Genomic DNA, 20,291 nt, shown 5'->3' with positions numbered 1-20,291 from the left:
TCACCTGGTAGGAGCTGCAGAGCTGCAGATTTGCGACAATTAAATTCCATCCAGGAATAATCTGGCCCGATGTTGAGACATGGGCGGGCAGATGATTTCGGTTGCTGGGGTCTGGCACCGCGGGCACAGTGAGAATTGTGTAGGGGATGAGTTGAGGACAAGGGACAGGGCTGAGAAGTAGGGGGGATGATTTCTTTTCTCGGTCCAGAGCTCTGTGCACCGTTCGCTCGTTGATGGAGCTGAGTTGTCTGGGCCAGGCTGGGAATTTTTCACTGCTGTTTGATGGGCGCTTTGAGAGCTTCCCGAGGAGGAATTGCTCTGGGTGGCCCAACATGAAGAGGTAACCTGACTTATGTCTGGTTTGGTTTTGTACAACGAGGGTGAATGTGCATTTCTTTTGGGGAGAGTACATTTAGAAATATCTCTGCTAATTTCTTTTATTAAGAATTATAATACAAGCTGCTCCAGTGGGTGTAGAACTAATAAAACGGTGGCATCTGCGAGGTTGTGTCAATGTACAAATAGGGATCGCTGGTTTTCAGAATATTGATACAGTAATTTGAGGTGTGTCTACTCACAGTCATCATTTCTGCTTTCCTCTGCATGTGGATGTCCACGTTCTGGATAACAAGAACATTCGTATAAACCAAAAATACAACCCACCTTGTTTTATTCCAGAATAAATGTCTGTGCACCCATAGTGATCGGGAAGAACTGAGCTATCAAAAGCTTTAATGCAAACTGGCCATGAATACTTCATCCCCTTTTCCCAGCTGGCCAGGTGAAGGTATAGTTTGATTTTTTGTGGGGGAATAAACTGAAATAGATCTCTCTCAAAGACAACCTGGATGTCCGTAGTGCACAGCTTTCCATTTCACACGCCGCTACAAGTTTGTGTGTAGACAAGACCCAAGAGAGTTATGGCGCAGCTATTAGAAGGGGAAGTGATTTTTTCTTAGGCTGATTAAAATTCTTTGGGCTTTCTGTTTGTTTGTTTTTAAACACCTATTTAGCTTTTAATTAACATTTAAGAGAAAGGAAGCTGGTTAAATATTCAATACCTCCTCCCTTTCAATTAAGGTAGAGTAGCACACAAGGCATGATGAGGCCTCTGGGAAGTACGGAAAAACGGAGAAGCACAGGCTCCTGATTATCATTTTCAGGGGGACTGGAAAGGTGAAACCCATCTGATTATTATTACCGTTAACAATAATAATGTCGAGGCTTTGAGCATCAGAAAGCAGTTTAAAAATGCAGTTAGGACCATACGTGCTGGGTTTTGCCTTTAAATACCTTCGCTTTTCCCACCCTGTTCTTATTTTAGGTGCAAGGATGGGGAATTTTCTAAGCCTTTTTGGAAGCTCAGCAAGGAGGCTGCAGCTGCTGGAGAAGTTGTTCTTCATGCTACATGCCCTTATTTTCATTTCGATGCAGTTCTTTCACTCCCAGCGAGTCGGCAGCCTCAAACCACCCAGCCCTGAAAGCTCAACCGAACTGGGAAAGCGCTATGATCTGTGCTAGGATCCAGTCTCTTCTCCTTTTTGTTCCTTCCCCTTGAAAAATCCACTTACCTTCTCTCTGTGAGTCTGTTATCCCACAAAATTACACATAAAACATTCAGAAAAGAACGCCTCAATGAGAGAAATTGATCGGAAAAATATACGATTATTTAGAATTAAATAAATACCCTTCCTAAACTTAGATTCCTTTTTTTTTTTTTTATGTTGTGCACCCTGATTAATCTAACAAAATACTTCTTTTGTTAGCAATCCTGTTTAAAAGAGAATTACGTTAACTAGAACAAAAATGCCATTTTACATTATGGAAACACCTCAAACCACTGCCCGAAACTTAACTACAGAAAATACTTTGTGGATATCAAATATCATACAAAAAAGTTTTTTTTTTTTAAAAAAAAAACCACTTTGTGTTACAAAAAGGGATTTTTAAAATTCAATTGCTGGCAGCAGGTTATCAGTTGTGTAAATGTATATGCCTCAATGAGCGGTTGGTTTTTTTAAGGAACAAAGAGACAGCGGATGCTGAAATGTGTAGCTATTGGATATGTTTCATATACTCGGACCTCAAGGTTTACCGGATATAAGAACGCATTGATCTTTAAAAATAAATATAATAAATGTTTAAAAATAAATATAATAAATGTTTTTCAAAAGGATTTCTGACTGCATATGAAACAAGACTTTCCAACTCCACTTTAAAATTAGTTTATTTTGAGGAGCTATTACGAAATGCATGGTGACGTTAGGAGTTTTTAAGTAGCTACTATCGTATCTGTTGTGTAGTGACCTATTCAGTGCTACTGCTCTTTATTTAAAAAAATCAAGCTATTTCCTCCGTGATTCTCTCTTCCAAATACCTAAATACACGAGTAGCTTTATATGTATCTCTTTCTTGTGATTACTCCTCAGTAAAGTTAATGATGGACTAAACTGAAGATTAGTCCAGTTAGTTCAATAACTGGATATTTACCAAATATTTTCTTAATTATTTAGAGTACTTTTCTACTTCAAATAATAGAAAATTTCCCATTAATTTCAGCTGTAGTGGTATTTTTTATTTCGAGAACATTTTTTTCCTGGCTTTTTGTTCTAAGACGCTGTTCATAGAAATCAGATGAAAATTCAACGATTCCAGAGGATAAGGAAAATAGCACCTTCTGTCAGAAAGTTCACAGTCAAATGGTCATCCACATGAACTTAACACCTTGTGAAGATTTTTTAAATTTAATTTTATTTTATTTTTACAGGAAAAGGGTTGAAAGAAAGGTATAGTGCTAGTTTATGGTTGGACTCTATGATCTTAAGGGTCTGTTCCAACCAAAACGATTTTACGATTCTAAGTAGCAGGAAACAGCTGAATTTTATTATCTAGAAAATTCTTTGCTACTATATGATTAAAAATTACATGAGCAGCGGAGGACGGAAGTCTCTGAATTGGTTGACCTCTGAGGTGTATCCTTTAGATGCAAATACCACTAATGTCAATTTTATCTCAGCTGGATATAAATGATATCCAGTTAAAAGAAGCTCGTGCCGTAGAGCTGATAAAAAAAGAGCTGACGAAGGCAAAGAGGCTGGTGCAAAAAAAGGGTTTTTCCCTGTGGATTTGGGAAGAGGGTCCTACCCAACTAGACGGTGTGGACTTCGCATTGTGAAGAGAGGAGATAAGACGGAGTTATCTTCTGATCTTCAAGTGGGTTTAGAGCAAAAGCCAGGATCAGTTCGGTGGGCGAGGTTTAAGAGGAGCGCTCCTTCGTATCAAGGAGACGCCAGCTCTCGTCTGCAGGAGGATGTGATATCTGTAAATACTTTCCACTAGCAGCACATAAAAGTCCTACAAACATTTGTGGTACGTGCGCAGAGATATGTAGATAAACCTCAATCCTACGATTTCTGCATATTATTTTTCCTTTTCACTCCAGGTTCTCTGAAGCAGTTGCATAGTAAGGACAATAACGATTGAAAAGCAAATCAATAACTTTATTTATTTCTCTTTTTTAAGGTGAACACACGCAAGAAACCAATTCACCTCATTCGCTGAAGAAGGATGTGGAGAACATGGGGAAAGGTAAAATAAATAAGGGCCTCTTACGTTATAAAACTGCTCTTTGTTTTAATAGAATATAAGGATAATAGGGGGCACTTTTGTTCTGCACCATATTTTAAGCTTGTCAAGTAACATATGAATAATATATGGACCTTTGGGTGGATATAATTGAGATTAATGCATATATATCAATCAATACATGACACTGTAATATAATACTTTAAAATAATATATTACATTGATTTATATTCATGGCTTTCTGCACAAAATCTATTGTAGGTCTATGCAACACTTTTTTATAACTGCTAAAATATTTTGTCTTATAGTAATGAATTGCTCTGCAACTGTTCTTTCAAGAATTATTTATACAGATTAACAAAACCACTTTTCTTTTCCCTTTGTTAGAAGAACTCCAGAAGGTTTTGTTTGAACAGATCGACCTACGGAGGAGACTAGAACAGGAATTCCAGGTGTTGAAAGGGAACGCGTCTTTCCCAGTCTTCAGTAAGACACATTTCTGTGGTTTTGGTGTTATCTGCGGGTGGTTGGTCATTGTCAGATGGTTAAAATGGGAGAGATATGTTCTCAGTTGTGTTGCCAGAATCTTTGGTTTGGTTCTGCTGAGGTTGACGGAGCTTCTCTGGTGGCTTTTCAGGCTCCCCAAGCAGATCTTTTGTAGGGAAAATCTGAAGCAGGATGTCTGTTTTGGTGTATATTCTACTGGTTTTGATTACATTGAATACAGCAAGTAGACAGAAACATGCCTGGGGCATCTTGGGGGACCTTCTTGGAGGCTTTTGAAGACAGGGTACGACATAGTCTTCTTTAGGTGGTTCTAGATGATGCTGGAGAATTGATTTGTCCCGTGTTTAAGTAGAAAGACCTGTTTGGATTTTTTCTCTTGAGATGGGCTCTTTGAGATGGTCCTTTCACCATGGCTGATGGGTGCTAGTGAGGGGTGATGGGACGTGCTGGCCATGCGTTAAATAAAAGAAAACAAAATGGACAATCCATAGGGGTTTCATAAAGCTCCCAGAAAGTTCAGCTGCATGCACAAGGGTATGGAAAAAAGACCTATTGATTGAGACCTTTTGAATTACGCTGGTAGCAACACGGGAAAATACGCTTTCAGGATAAATCATCAGGACAAGCCAGAAGACACAGGGTGGGCTCTCCAGCATGCGGTGAATGTAGTTTTGCAAACCTGGGGTGCTCGGGGGGTCTCCATCAGAGCTGTTGTGCTGGCTTCCCTGTCGCGATTCTGTAGCTGCCTGTCCTGACAGTCTCCGCAGTTCAATATTAAATGCAAGAAAGAGTGTGTTTGCACCCATCTTTGCTTCCTCATGAAGTCCAAAGGAGGTCTGACAGCATCTCCATTCAATATTTTCCTCATGTGGATGACATGAGGTTTGTTTAATACGCTGCTTTTTAAAACTCTCGATTTTTGTCCTCGTTTTCCTGTGAGACTGGATGTGGACAGAGCACTCACAGTAAACCTAGACAGATACATTAAAACCTTCCCGGTCTAATTGTCAGGTTCTTCTGCCGTTTGCCAACTTCTCTTAACTCTTGCACGACTAAAATGTTTGTTCAACACTCAGTGCAAAATGCCCTCATGCCGGTTTATCACAGTTCTTTGAGGAATTTAGAAACTCTTTTGTTAGTCCTCCTGAGTTCCTACATAAAAACCCCAGCAATAAAATCCAGTATTACCAGTAAGCAAGTCAACCAAAACCACTGCTGCAAGATGAGGAATGTTGCACCTCCCTGAATTGCAGGAAAAGGTGGGAACACAGACAGAATTTTCCTATTATATAAAGAAAATACTTTTTTCCCCTTTCTATAGCATCAGATAGGGTATGTTCAGGGAAGCGAGGGAGTGTGATGACTCGGAGAATGACTCCATCTTTAGCCCAAATATCGAAAGATGTAGACAGCTTCATAAATAAAGGAGAAGAGCCGTTTGAGGTGATAGAGATATTAATCACAGGAGGATAACCTCATCCTTCAGTATAAATCCAGTCATTACTTGGGTTTGGAAGTGAGGCAATTTTAAAATAATTTGTGTAGATCAAAACACTGATGTGTGGTATTGGTGAAATGGCATCTTGGAGTTTTGCCATTCGGGTCACTCATTTATCCATTTGCTCTTCTACGGTAAAATTAATGCTCTGTCATTGCCATGTAAATAAACACTGCAATTAAACCACATGAAATACATCTCAAATAAAAGAAAAGAACATGCAGGGCCAACCAAGGAAGTGGCGACTGTGTATGCCGGCTTGAAAAATATGTGGTTTCAGTGTACCGCAAAGTAGTGGTCAATTTTCTTCAGGATTAAAATAGAAAACAGATAATGTGCTATAAGCAATATATACAAGTGACCGTAAAACCTATTTACAGATTTAGATTTACCAAAAAAAACCCCACCCTCCTCTGCAGACAGTAAAACAATAAAAAAGGGTCTTTGTAAGGCAAGTAAGTGTAAAATCCAATATAAGTGCAATTTGTCCTCTGGAGCAGCGTGTGTTCCAGCAAAAGAGATGGGGCTGTTCCAGGCTCTCGCTGCTGCTTTAGCTCAGGTAGTGGGAAATATTTGTTTTGCCCGGTTTCCCGAGTCACTATAAAATGGCTCTAGAAAATGCTCCTGTCAAGTCACCTGGAGTTAACTTGAAAACCATCTTTTTTGGGGTCTTGCGTGTGGAACCAAGCATATTTGGGGCTTTACACATTAATATTATAGCATCAAACCACCTCCCACAGCAGCGCTATGCAGTGTTGTGTGTAAACGGTGTTGGGTTTCTACGTTCTCCTCGTGGAAATCACTGTTAAATGAGAACCAATCTTATTTTCAAGCTCATTGAAATGTGGCCTGTGATAATTTATGAGCCAGCAGACCTTGTCTCCTGCTGCTTGCACCTTTATTTTTTATGTTGCTATTACACCTGAAAGCTGCAGATGAGGTTTTCCTTTGCCTTCCTCAACACGGAGATCACTTGAAGAAAATAAACGATCAGATGACTTGAAGAAAATCAAATAATTTGCTGTCATGACAGAAATATGAGCACCTATGCACAGCTGACACCACATTCTCCTAGAACCCTCCACTGTTTTGTACTTTTGGTGTCGGCTGGCACGTATTTTGTCCGTCTGCATTTAACAACATCGTAATAAAACGGCAGAGGCATAGTCTGGATAGTTCAAGTATTTAATTTTGTGTTAAGAAAGCTATTTAAATATTAATATCTCTTCTCTTGGGTATCGCTCATGGCTTTGTCTGTAAGCATTCAGACTCAAATAAACGCTGCTGGAAAAAACACCGTCCTTACCATTAACACCCCATTTCCACTGTGAGCTTGGACATTTGCAGGGCAGGACTGAGCCAGATTTCTGAGCTATTTGTTCCAAGAGGTGATGAGCCTGTGAAGAGCCAGTCAGGAGGAAAATGGTGAGGAGAGAAGGAAAATTTGTCTATGTAGCGTTCTAGGAGCGAAACTGGAGTATCTCAGTAGTAGCTAGCACAGATTTATCAGCCTTTAGTGACCAGGACGGGAGGTGGTCACCCTTTTATGCTGCACGCCTTTTTTGTGGGGCTGGGAAGAGAGGAATTGCAAACCTGCTTTGTTTCTGTCAGCTTATTTTCCTGGTTGAGTCGGCATTTAAGATAATGTCATTTATATCCTTTTTTTTAATGTAGATGAGCTGGACAGTTTCATCCTGACTGAGGCTCTCACTCTTTTTTTTTTACTTTGCTATTTTCTTTTCATCCTAAAGTCCCTCCTTGCCTTTTAAACAATTTTTGCTCATTGGGAGAGGGGAAAATCCTTGTGTGAATGAGGAGGACAGAGCTCTGCCTCCTTGTATTTTCTTCTAGCCCTTTCCTATGCTCACAGTTGATGGGGATACATTCCCTTTCCCCACAATCGAGGTCATAGAATCATAGACATAGAGGTATAATACATCCAATACATCCAATACATCCTTGGTTTGGGGATTGGGAAGTCGTGGCAAGGCCGTGCAGCTTTTTTTGGGAGCGGGTGAGCTCCCTGCAGCGCAATGAGTATTAATAGGAGCCGCTTGTTCTCACCTGGGCTTAAATCTTTCCATTGCAATTGAGGGGTCTCTGTGACTCCTCTTACTGTGCTGTCAAAGTATCCCACAGTCATTTAATCCATTAATCCTCTCAACACACTTGGCAGATGAAGCAGCGCTGTTATTTGTGCTTTAGTGGTGATGAAAGGAGGCGTGGGGAGACACGTAGAGCAGATATTAAACCCAGGATTCCTGAGTCCTGGTCTTGTGTTCCATCAACCAGCATGATTATTTAATTCTTTTAATTATTTAGTTGTAAATAAACCATTTTTAGCTGCCTTAGAGTGCCCTTCTCCAAGCTCTGGGTGTTGAGGTGCTCTGTGCTAGTTTTTATTGATATTCATCTCAATACTCCCGTGGTTTAGGACAAGCTTTAGTCTCCCAGATCAAAACCACATTGGTTGGGATGAGTTTTCTTTCCTCTTCCATTTAATGGCCCATCATTGAACCTAGGTCTCCATCATGCAACTCTCCAAGTTATTTACTTCTTGTCAATAGTTTTGTTTATGTTTTTCTGCCTTTTCTCTCAACCTTCAACAGCAATGTTACAGAACACAGACCAGCAGTTAATCTTCTACCAAACGAAGTTTTGTCTGAAATGCTTACTGAGGAGGAAAATAAGGGAAGGAGGGGCCCCTACAGCAGGAAAGCTTCCCTGTGCTGTAACCTAGCTCTTTGGGGTCTGTTTTTCAAAGACGTTTTCCCTTCTGGGTTCCACGTCGTTCTTTATGGAGCTCTAGGCTGAGTTTTGCTCAAAGACATCAGCGCTGTTACAAACTACAAATCAAACCCTGCAGCCTTGAACGCTTTCTGTTCTCACATATTGGACATCCCTATTGATGTCAACTGATTTATGCCAGAGAAAAGAAGAGATATTTTTGCTCTTCAGTCTTGGTAGAAGTTCGACTAGTGACCGCAGAGTCTGGCCCATTGAGAAAATCATTGTGAGAACAAATGCTAATGGCAGAAACTCAGCAGCCTACATTTGCTAATTGGGGAAGCATCTGAATCCGAGTTTTCCACAGTTTTTCTGTTGTCTACAGTGTCTCCTACTAGAGAAGACATTTTCGTCAGGCATGCCTTGTAATTGTAGTGGTTCACAATTCCTCAGTAGTGATTTGGTTTGATTTAATTTGATTTATATAAATTCTGCTGTGTGGTCTCTGTTTTAATTACTGCATCTACCCTCCTCTTACAGATAATTTTCAAGATCAGATGAAGCGGGAACTGGCATACAGAGAAGAAATGGTGCAGCAGCTACAAATTGTGAGTTTGCCTTCTCTGCTAAAAACGTTATGAACTGTGGCTTTATGTTTTTTAAATGCACTCCTCGAACTTTTCCTTTGTGAGCCATGCAGATGTACCGAGCTCATATTAACCTTACACTTTACGAGACATAAGCGTGCGGTTCTCAGCTGGTTTAGAATCTAATTACCTGGAGATTTACATTCGTACAATAACCAGATGGGTCTTCGTGTTTCAACTAAACTAAATGTGTTGACTCAACACCAAGAGGTGCTTCTTCAGAGCAAAATGTGAACATTGAATCAGTAAACCTTAAGCATTTAGATGTTTCTACCTTGTACAAGTTGCATTTCAGCCCTGGGTAGGGAATTGGTGCGAGTCCCATTTCTCACTGAAAAATAAACGTAAAGATGTGTCTTTATTTTAAATTTCAGCCACTAGAAGAAGTGCTTAACTCAGCAGTAAAGGCTCCAGTTGCCAAAACACAGTCCAGTGTATGCGCACATTGCTTGTTATTTTAAAATCAAGAGGGATTTTGCGTGTGTGTGTGAGTGCAACTATAGATCATTGCATAGAACTGCGCTGTTTTGAAAACTTGACATACTTAATGCAGTGCAAGCAAAGGGTGGAATATGTGAAGCTGTTTCTTACTCAGATACTGCTTAATGTGATTTTAAGAGCAGGGCATCGTAACGGGTGGCAGGTTGTCAGCTAATGCTTGTTTTCCTGGTGCTTTTTGTGTGATCAGTCTGACATTATTCAGCAGGGTTGAATATTAATATTCATATTCATATTCAACCGGGTTTTTTTGAGTCAGGCTTGCCAAATATTCCCACTTACCTGAATCAGCCCCTGTGCTCAAGCATTTAAATTTTGCCGGTGCTTGTCACAGATCCTGGTGCGGAGAAACCTCCTGATACTGTCATTTTCTAGTGGATGGGTCAGGACATAAAAATAAAGCTGAAGGCCAGGTTTGTCAAGCTTGTGCACCTGTGTTTGGAGGCATTTAGGAGCAGCCTTATTTTTAGAGCTGTCGAACATTCCCGTTCCCTGTTGCTGCTGACTTCAGAGGTTTCAATGAGAGATGGAGGACGCTCAAAGGAGGTTGTTTATAGAGGAAATTTAAGTTCAGAACATCTTTGGAGATTTTTTTCCGCTGGTTTCCACTCTTTTTCTTTAACGTGTCCAGTTGTTACCGTGTTCCTCTTTCCCTCTCGATGCCAGGCAAGGAGTTTGGCTCAATCTGTGAATTATATTGTCACAGAAGATTGTAATTAGGATGCTATCCTGAAAAGTACTTCCCCTGCTGCTTTGGACTTGAGGCAAGTGACCTGATTTCTGCTGTGGATCACATTTAAGCACAAATTCTGTAGGTCCACTTGAGCACTTTCTTGTGTCAGCTGAACTTGGACCTAGCTCTCCTCCCAGGGAGAGAATGGATTATCTCTGCCATTCACTTTGTAGCCTTATTGTGAAGTGTTTTTTTATTTAAACTAGATGTCCCAGACCTCCAGCTATGGTGGTTTTTCATATTTACACGAAGTGGAGAAATCACAAGGTTCAGCGTAGTGCTTTTTCTTGGGCAGGAAAAGCAATACGATCGTGTAATTCAAACCCTTTTCACTTGCTGATGCTACCGAAAGACTAATAGTCATTTAATCATTAAACAGCGCTGCTTGAGTGTACTTATAGAGACTGGTTTTGACATTAAATATACTACACCAACAATTCAGGACCTGTTTACTCACTGCGGATGCGTCAGTTTAATTATTATTAATAGAAATATTGCCAAATCATCAACAAGTCTTGATGCTCCCGTTTGGGTATCCTTCCCAGTATCATTGAGATAGGTTGTATATTAGTGAGACCAATAAAAGGAAGTTTTCATATGAAAAATTGAGAGATTGCTGCAAATCACACGCATGTTTGTTTAAGCTGGGTGCAGAAATCTCCGGTGATGTGATTAATAGCTGGAGTCAGCACTTCCAATGCGATAATCCTTGCAGTTTCTTAATTCATTCATGTGAATATATCTTGTCTGGTTGTATCTAGATTTTAGTTTAATGAATTTTATATCCTAAAGATAGAACTCCTTTGGCCTTTTTGGTTTATATCATGGGTGAATGAAAGCTTTTGGCACAGAACACACAACAAAACTTGTTCAAATCTCATTTTTTTGTGTGTGTTTTTTTGTTGTTTTGTTTTGCATGTACCTGGGACACCACACCATTGCTTTAACAGCCCTGCCCACACCTAATATTCTTGTTAACGTAGAAGTACAGAGAGAAAAGCAGAAGTGTTTAGTGCATACACAGATCTTAATTTTACTTATAGCTTCACAGGTGTATGTAGGGTTTGTAGGATTAGCTTTGTAGGATAAAATTGTAGGAAAACTTTGCAGGATTAAACCCAAAATTTACTGGTATAACAAGCCACAGAACTTGACTTGCTTACTTTTTCTTTTTTGGTGGTTTTTTTTTTTTTTTTTTTTTTAATATTACAAACAATATAAATGCACAGAGTCAGTTTCTTTTTGGCTGTTCTCATAGCTGAGGGATTATATGGCCTAAATTAGTCCTTCCTGAAGACTTCCAGAGTAAAGTTTTGCCCTAATGATGATTTCTCTCACTCTGACCTGGGTTTCTTCAAGCTGCAAAACCGAGTAGTCAGACTTTCAGATAAACTGCCCTGACGTGTTTGATGAGTCAGGAATGTCTGGAATACAACAAGCTGAACCTAAGCATGAAGTACTTAACCAAATATAATTGTTTCTGAAAACTTTGTAGCGCAAACGCTCGCAGTACCCTGACAGTTACACAGAAAGGGCTGCTTGGAGGTAGCGTTTCATGCCCCGCCAGTACCAAACACTGATCGTAAGGCTTATATTTCCCATTTATTGGGTGACATCGTGTCTCTGCGATGCAGAAAGTGGTGACAAATCGCCACCCGTGGATGGCGGCCGGTCCGAGAGGGGTGGCAGCTCGGGGGGGCTGGCGTGGGCTTTGGGTGCCCTCTGCCGCTTTCGACCATCACTGCATCCACAGCCTTAATGTTCTGCATTGAAAACCTCCGTTAGATCCCTGTTTAATCGATGGGTATTTATTTTAACGCTTTGTCTGCTCCAGACTTTAAAAAATTATATATTTTATGGCTTTCTAAAAGTCAGGAGTAAGGCTCAGATCATTGGGAGGATGGAGGGTGGGTCCTGTTGCATCCTCTGTGGTGGATGTTGCCGTCTTTGGATATAACCTGGCTCGGTACGTAGCTGGAGCAGTGGGATGTTGTGTTGCCATTGGCAATTTCTGTTGAGAAAGGAGTTGGTCAGAGTATCCGAAGCCGCTACCAGAAGGTATCGCAACCTGTTCTTGCCAAGCTCTCAGCCAAGGCATCATCGTATTGAACGAGAACATAGATCTTAAATCACTGAATGCGTTTTTCTCTTCTTGCTCTTTCAAAGTTCTCTCTCCCAAACCAGCGAAGTACGGTGCGTGTACTTGCAGGTCATATGTAAAATACAAGTTTTACATATGGATTCAGGCATGGACCATCTGGCTTCTGTTATTGAGCTATACAGAGAAGGCCGCTGAGAAGAAATCATTGCCCAGCAGGTTGGGATAAATTCCAAAATGCCACGTGTGGTACGGCCTCAAAAGAGCTCACCTGCCTTTAGAGATGTCATTTGTTGTCCAGTGTGACCAGAATTAACCTGTCAGGACAGCCCAGCCAGCCCAACGCAGGACTGAGTCACCTCTTGCTTGACACTCCATACCTGTCTGGTATCGCCTTCTGCACACCTGTGTTAGTGAATCAAATTTAAAACACATCAACTTTCTTCCTAGCTGCCTGGTGGGAGAAAAAGATCAGAAGTGGCATTCCCAGCATGATGATTTTGATCCTTATATGTTTTTGTGAAGCCCTCTAAACCATTGCCACAGAGAAGAAGAGCACCCAGCAGCAAATTAAGCTCCTGAGAACAGGCTAGATTGCTTTATTTCTTTGCTGGGGTCCTTTCCAAGTTGTTTTATAGGTTCCTGGGAAGCACTGACCACAGTTTTAACTTGTCCATCAGGAAAAGCTAAGGTGGTGGTTGTCACCCGGCCATTGTTATTTAGGTAACTAAAATCGAATAGTGATCAATCCCCTTCATTTTGCGAAGGAGTAAAAGGCAGAAGGTCTTTGAGATATGCTATAAATGTGAATTGTCTTTCCAGCCCAAGTAGAATGTGTTGCTTTGGTTTTGTTTGGGTTCTTTTTAATTTATTTGTACTCCCATGAACTGACTTTCTCCTTGCTAACCTAATTTTGGGCTGACAGTTATGATGTTCAGAGCTTAGAGCTGGATCCAGCTGAAACTCCTCTGATGTTCCATGGCCTTATACTCTCAGAGCTGCTTTGAATCAACCATGAAATGAATCAGGAGCTATCTACCCGCAAAATTGATTTCTATCATCTCTGCATCGTCTTTCATCCCCATCTTTAAAGATTCACAAGGAGTGTTTAAAAGAAGAAAACACCTACCTTGTGATAACGTTGTTAGATCTTTAGAGGTATGAAACCATGTTTCTCTGGGTCCTACTGTGATTAAGAAAAGCACTAGTAGGTTTAATTCCTATTTTAGGTTGTATATGGAAAGCAGGTGCTTTGTGCAGCAAAGGTATTCATTACACAAACAAGGAATATCTGCATTTTTATATGCCAAGTCCTTGGTCACTGCACACCATTCAAAAAGTGGAAATAGGAAATAGCAGTAGTGTTTTATTGGGATTTCTGGTTTGGGTCTCTGCTTAAAGTGGTCCAGCCAGATTGATTGACCTTGTCAAGAGTGTTAGAGGCAAACATTTGTTCAGTGGAATCATTCTTGGATGTCTGGAGCTGCAGTTTGTGCTCAAGTGCCTGTCCACTGACAGTCAGTTAGGTAATAACAGGTAAAAGAGCATTTCTGGAACTCTGCGTTTACTGTGTCTTGCCGACTCCAAGGAAGATTTCATTACTTTGCCCATATTTACATTACTTTGCTCATATTTACTCTTCTGCTGTGCTTTAGCGGTTGTGATGATGCTGCAGGTCTATTTCTGTGTGTTCCATTATCTTCATTTGGTTCTTGGTGGAGTTCTTCTCCAGATTTAGTGGAGTGAATTGGGAATACGTCCTTTTGATGCCAAAGGTAGCATACACATCCCTGGCTGTGTACAGAAAAGTGAGCTTACAAGGGCTTTTTTCAGCAGAATTTTGTTTGCCACTGTCTGATTTGTTTTTTTAAGACAGGTGAGCAAAACTTGTGTCTTGACAAAGCATCTGGGTATGCCTTGGGTTAGTGGGGTGGAGCTGGGCCTCTTTCTCCAATAAATTGAAGTGTTAAAGAAAAGGAATGCCTTTTAGAATTAATAGTTATTAAAAAACAGACAAGTACACTGCCCTGTAAGTACTTTCACAGGGCAATAGTGGAGACTCATACTTTACAACACGCTTTTGGCACTTGGATTACTCTTCCAGCTGTAAAAAGCTCAGTATAGGCTTTTCCTTCTGCTTAATCCCAGCCGTCATTCCATCCAGAAGCACCTTGTGTGCAGAGACTGTAGTTTTCCAGTGGCGTTTCAGCCCTTTCCTGCATAAACATATTTTGCATTTGGAAGGGTTGTCTTGGCCAGACAGGGTTCTGTCTGAGGTCTCAAGCGCAGTGTCAGAACATAAAAACTGTTTAACTAAAACCTTCTAGATATGCATTAGATACCTGGGGTACTGAAGATTCCCTCTTCAAGCAACAGAAGTCAGGGTGATGTGTCATTGTGTACCCCACCCAGAGATGAGATGTGAAGGTGAAGTCTCCAAAAGAGGATGGTGTACAGAAGATTTTTTGATGTCCAAGCGCGTTTGCTTTAGAAATTCATCCCCAATCCTGTCTGCTTATCTGTGGTTTTGTTGCTGTTGTGGAGCAGACTCAGAGCTCACAAACTGGATTTTTTAACAGGTGACCAGCACCCGGGACTGGACCAATCTGAAGAAAAATAAAACAAGAGAAATGCAGTATGGGCACTGGATCTTTCTCATGTCCCCTACAGATCTGCTCCCGTTGTTCCTGTTAATGTGGACTTAGTCATAAGAAACAGATTTCACAGAATCCCAGAATGTCAGGGGTTGGAAGGGACCTGGAAAGCTCATCCAGTGCAATCCCCCCATGGAGCAGGAACACCCAGCTGAGGTTCCACAGGAAGGGGTCCAGGCGGGTTTGAATGTCTGCAGAGAAGGAGACTCCACAGCCTCCCTGGGCAGCCTGGGCCAGGCTCTGACACCCTCACCAGGAAGAAGTTTCTTCTCAAATTTAAGTGGAACCTTTTGTGTTCCAGTTTGTACCCATTACCCCTTGTCCTATCACTGGTTGTCACCCAGAAGAGCCTGGCTCCATCCTCCTGACACTCCCCCTCTATATACCTGTAAACATGAATGAGGTCACCCCTCAGTGTTCTCTTGTCCAGCTCCAGAGCCCCAGCTCCCTCAGCCTTTCCTCACCCGGGAGATGCTCCACTCCCTTCAGCATCTTGGTGGCTGCGCTGGACTCTCTCCAGCAGTTCCCTGTCCTTCTGGAACTGAGGGGCCACAACTGGACACAATATTCCAGGTGTGGTCTCCCCAGGGCAGAGCAGAGGGGCAGGAGAACCTCTCTGACCTACTGACCACCCCCTTCTAACCCACCCCAGGTACCATTGGCCTTCCTGGCCACACAGGGGCATAGTGCTAGCTCACGATCATCCTGCTTTTCTTGCTACTTAAAACCAAACTATCCACAGTTGTGTTATTGTTGGCAGGGGTGTGCGCACTTTGGGAAGGGCTGCGCATTGGATATTCGTGCTGATCCTGTCGTGCATTGCAGCAGTCACTGTGGATGTCCAAAAGGAGATTGTATTGTCATGAAGAGCGCTAAATACTATTCTACTGCAGCACTGGAGTTATCAAATGCTCTTCCAGCGACAAAAGTAGAAGATGACATTGTAGGCGATTTAACTCATGAAGAAAGTAGTCATTTCCCTCTTGGAAACCCACCTCTCCCAGTGTCATTTATTACCAGGAGAATGGATAAACCAACACACATTGAAAAGTTGCCGATGTGCCAAATATAGCGGAGAAGTGGATTAAGAACAGTTAATTTCTGACAGAATGTACCCCGTTGTATTATCTAGGTCAGTACGGCTTGGGAGATGTCCTATATAATTGTCGGCCACGCAAACCGATGTTGCCTGTTGTGAGTGGGAGGGAGGAAGGAGAAAAACTTGGTGAAGCATCACGGGTCCCAGCTGAAATGTGCCTATTCAGGCAGTTTGTTTGTAGCTCCTTCTCGAATCTAAACTGTGCAAACGGGTGATCAGGTAAACAGTTTCTTTGCTATAAGGTCTCTGATCCTGAGCCTGCCCTGCTCTTTCCTTATTCAGAAGAGCAGGGTTGGAGGTGACACTGCAGATACTGCACTTCACACCAGCCCAGAGACACACTGAGCACAACGCACACAAAAGCAGTAACAAACTGTGGATATAACATAATTAAAACCAAAACAGGGATGCACATGTGTTAGATGTATAGTCAGTGGATATGGATGTAAATTCACATCCTTCTAGTATGTTGTTGTATGAAGAGCATGTCACTTGAACTCTCTGCATTTGCCTGTCTGTTCCTGTTGCTGTTTGTGCAGCTTAAGGCTTTGCTCCTGACTTGAGCCCAGCCTATTCGTCAGCTTGCAGTAGCGTATTTGTCATTTTTTGGGAATTATTCTGGAGTGCCTGGCAGCAGAAGCAGGTCACCTCAGTGTGCAGCAGCACCTGGGAGTGTAGGGACATAGATTTAATGATCCCAACCTGACTTCTTCCAAAAGGCAGCATCGAAGAACAGTGAATTTGCAGTCACTTCGATTCCCAGCTATGGAGAAATCTCAGAGCAAATTAGTTTTGTTGCATTCTAAAGGCCCACCACTGAAAAAAAGAGCAGCCCCATGCTGTATTCCCAGTAGCCTGTGAGCACATCATCGTACTTTGTTTCTAAATATAACGATGTTCCCTAATATGCCTATGTTCTCTGTTTTTTCTTTAATTATTTGTTCCACTTCAGTGGCTTTCTTCAGATCGGTGCAAGTCAGAGATAACTATTATGAACTTCCTAATTATGGGGATATAAATGTATGAAGTCTCGTACTCCCACCCCGCTGCATTTCGGCTGCGCAGAGATTGGCGTGTGTTGCCTGCTTTGTTACAGACAGCTGATTTTTGTCATCTCATGGGTGGCAGAATGGCTGGCGACTTGATTTTTGCCAACAACTGATCTAAGCAAACGTTGGAAGACATCTTTTACATTAGATTTTAAGATCTGTTGTTTTAATTTGGACCATTTTAATTTTATTTCTGCTTCAACTTCCTTGCAGTTTTATAAAGAATTCAATCCTTTAAGGCATCGTTTTCTAAAATGATACAAGGAGGCAAACAAAAACTTTCATTTACAGGCATTGCAGCTCGGATATCATAGAGTCATATTGGTTGGAAGAGACCCTTAAGACCAGATCTATCAAATCTATGTTGTTAGCCAAACGTTGGCATAAAGCGATGGCTTTGTTTCTGTGTCATTGCAGATTCCCTATGCAGCAAGCTTGATCAGGAAAGAAAAGCTCGGTGCACACCTCAGCAAAAGCTAAAGGTGAGCTTGAGGAAAAAAAAAAGGCTATTTTATTCTGTCTGTCTGTCATGTTTTCCTTCGCAGGCGTCGCAAGAATTAAGAGAATCATCCTGTTGCGTAATGTTACTGATTCTGGTCTAAAAGGTCTGTTTGCGGAGGTGTTGTGATACGGTATAAAGCTGATAAGTGACAAGTCACATGAATTACGAGGCTTAATGGGGTAGGACGTGCCACTGGGTGAATCCAGCCCCAATCGCCTGAGCACTCAAAGTGGTGGCGAGGAGGGAAATACGTTGGCATTCACGCTGCAGTAAAAATTCACACACGGGCAGGTAGGAATTGGGTTTTTCTGCCCATAACAGAGCTTCTTCAGCTCCAGGAAAGAGGAGTGTAATTTGGGAGCATTACAGAACTACACCAACATTGTCCTCTATAATTTTCTCCTGTGGATGCCGATTACCCCATTGCCCATGTGCAGGATCTTCCTAAACCAAACACTGTGTTTTTCAGGAGTGTTTTTCAGAAGCGCTCAGTTAGAATAAGCACCGTCTCCACCATCAGTGTCCTGGGAGATTCCAGTTTTGGGTGCTAAAGCCTTAACATTTAAATGATATTATCTTTTTTCTTCTTCCTGGTGAAACAAGAAGATTAGGGCTTGGGGACAGAGATGCAAAAACCAGTAACCCTGCTGTTACACCACAAAATCTGGTTTGCGGATTCACTGAAAAAATCCCTGAGGTGGGATTAGGAAAAAAAAGAGTTATTAATACGTAGAGACCTCAGTAATGTACAAAGTAGAGGTATTCAAGAGAACGTCTGGGGCGTTTGAGAAGGTTTTGATAGTATAGATCAGATGGAGGTTTGCCTGAGTTACAGACGAAGCAGATACTTAAATATAAAAGCATTAGGAGTAACGAGATAACCAGTATCTGTGGCCTTGAGCTCTGCCTACTGAGATAAGGAGATTAATCTAAGCATCAAGTTGGTCAGCTTTTTTATTATTTCTCTTGTGCGTACTTCCTTCCTGACTGCCAGCATTTGCCAGTTGAGTCTAGATTAATCTGAGCGCTGATTTAAAATAAATTCAGTGATATTAATACCCTGAATAAAACAGTACTCCTCCCCGAGATGAGACGCAGCGGGTCCTGCCCCGAGCGCCTTGTCTTAAGCTCTGATTTACAACGAAAAGTCTGCCTGAGGATGGCAGCATCAGACGGACGGCGCTGTTTGTTCCCAGCATCAGGTTTTCAGCAGCTGACAAACCCTACGACGAAGGTGCTGGTGTCGCAGCTACGCGCCTCTCCTGCTTGCTTGCCGAGAGCGTGAAGGATGGATGCGTTTCTCACGCTGATTTCTGTTTCCAGCGGCACGCCATCCCTGCAGACAACGGGGATTTCTCTAAGTAGGCCCTGGTGCTTTTGAAAGATTAGTTGTTACTTAACTGCTAAGCTAAATCAGTCAAGCAGAGAATCACAACAATATTGTCCAGAAGCAATTTCAGATTCTTGATGTTCCAAGCGGAGAAGAGTTGCCTCGAGAAGGAATGTGTGTGCACGTACATACACACGCGACACACCACGGGGGCGAAGGCTCTGCGTGTTTGCGGAGCAACCGCTCGATTTAATGCTCTGTGTTTCTCCGTAATCCTTTGCTGCCCTTGTTGGGCTTTGTGTTCCTTTCCATTGCGGGTCTTATGGTTTAGTTGTGCTTATTTTGCACTTCGATGTGACTATTTCCGCATTTAACTCTTTATCCACATTTATTTAGTATCTCTGCGGCTACTGACTAGCAAAATCTCAGAGGATGCTTCTGGAATGGGTGACTTACGCGTATCTCCTTTTCAAGGATTGTAAATAAATTATGTAATTCTGTGAGTAAAGAAATCTCAAACTTGGGCTTTGTGGTAGTAACACTTTCTCTCTTTCTCTCTCTTTTTTTAATTTCTTTTTATTCCTAGAGGCACAGGATGTCTTGCAGCTGTTGCTTTATAAGTTATAACTCACCAGTCAGGAAACTGACTTGTATATAGACTGAAAAAATGGAAGTGTTTGGGGATTTAAAGAACAAAACAAATCAGGTTCTTCGGAACCCGAGGACAAGTGACCTCAAAGCATCATGGACAACCATGTAAAATAGAATGTAGCAGCCATTTATTTATTAGTTTAAACAAAACAACAGCAACAAAAATTAAAAAAAATATGCCTGTCCTGGATCTTTTTTTGTTGGTACCAAAGTTTAAGTCTTTGTGTTTTTAGAAGGACTGTTGAACTTGATAGAGAAAATGCTTTTGGTGAATCGTACAGATAAGCTGTGAAAGGAACTGACGATACTTTTAACGCAACAAACGCTTGACAACATCTGCCAGTCACCTGTTGCTTTTGAATAGCGATTGTTTTATGGAAAGAAACGTGCGTTTTACCGGATGGGCCAGAACCACCTTTGGATGGATGGATGGAAGGATGGATGGACAGATGGACACATAGAGCAGCATTAGCCATACACAGTGCTTTTTAAAAAGCAGACTGGAAATTCTCACACCCCTCTCCCTCATGCCCTTTCCTCCTCTGGTATTTTGCCTGCTGTATGAATTAAGATTGTACTCCTCTGGAAATATTTTACAATTTAATATTGAGTGTAATTAAGAATATAATCACTGGTATCAAAAAAAAGGTATTTAACTCTGTTGTAGTTTCTTTATCATTCATGTGGATAAAAAGTCTATAATAAAAAAAAAA

The 20,291-nt window shown here is 41.5% G+C and overlaps 1 protein-coding gene across 1 annotated transcript in view; it reads left to right on the top strand.

Moving 5' to 3' along the window:
• Positions 1-19,596, top strand: part of SKOR2 (SKI family transcriptional corepressor 2) — a 26,818-nt gene extending 7,222 nt beyond the window's left edge. The window contains exons 4-8 of the mRNA XM_065861381.2: positions 3,523-3,588; positions 3,973-4,071; positions 8,858-8,925; positions 17,513-17,577; positions 19,514-19,596. Coding sequence (XP_065717453.1) covers positions 3,523-3,588; positions 3,973-4,071; positions 8,858-8,925; positions 17,513-17,575 — 296 coding nt within the window. The 3' untranslated portion in view covers positions 17,576-17,577; positions 19,514-19,596. The remainder of the gene's footprint in view (positions 1-3,522; positions 3,589-3,972; positions 4,072-8,857; positions 8,926-17,512; positions 17,578-19,513) is intronic.
• Positions 19,597-20,291: the final 695 nt, after the last annotated feature.

The sequence above is a fragment of the Patagioenas fasciata genome, chromosome Z, assembly GCF_037038585.1.
Source record: "Patagioenas fasciata isolate bPatFas1 chromosome Z, bPatFas1.hap1, whole genome shotgun sequence".
Classification (NCBI taxonomy): Eukaryota; Metazoa; Chordata; class Aves; order Columbiformes; family Columbidae; genus Patagioenas; species Patagioenas fasciata.
This window is presented reverse-complemented; position numbering and strand designations above follow the sequence as displayed.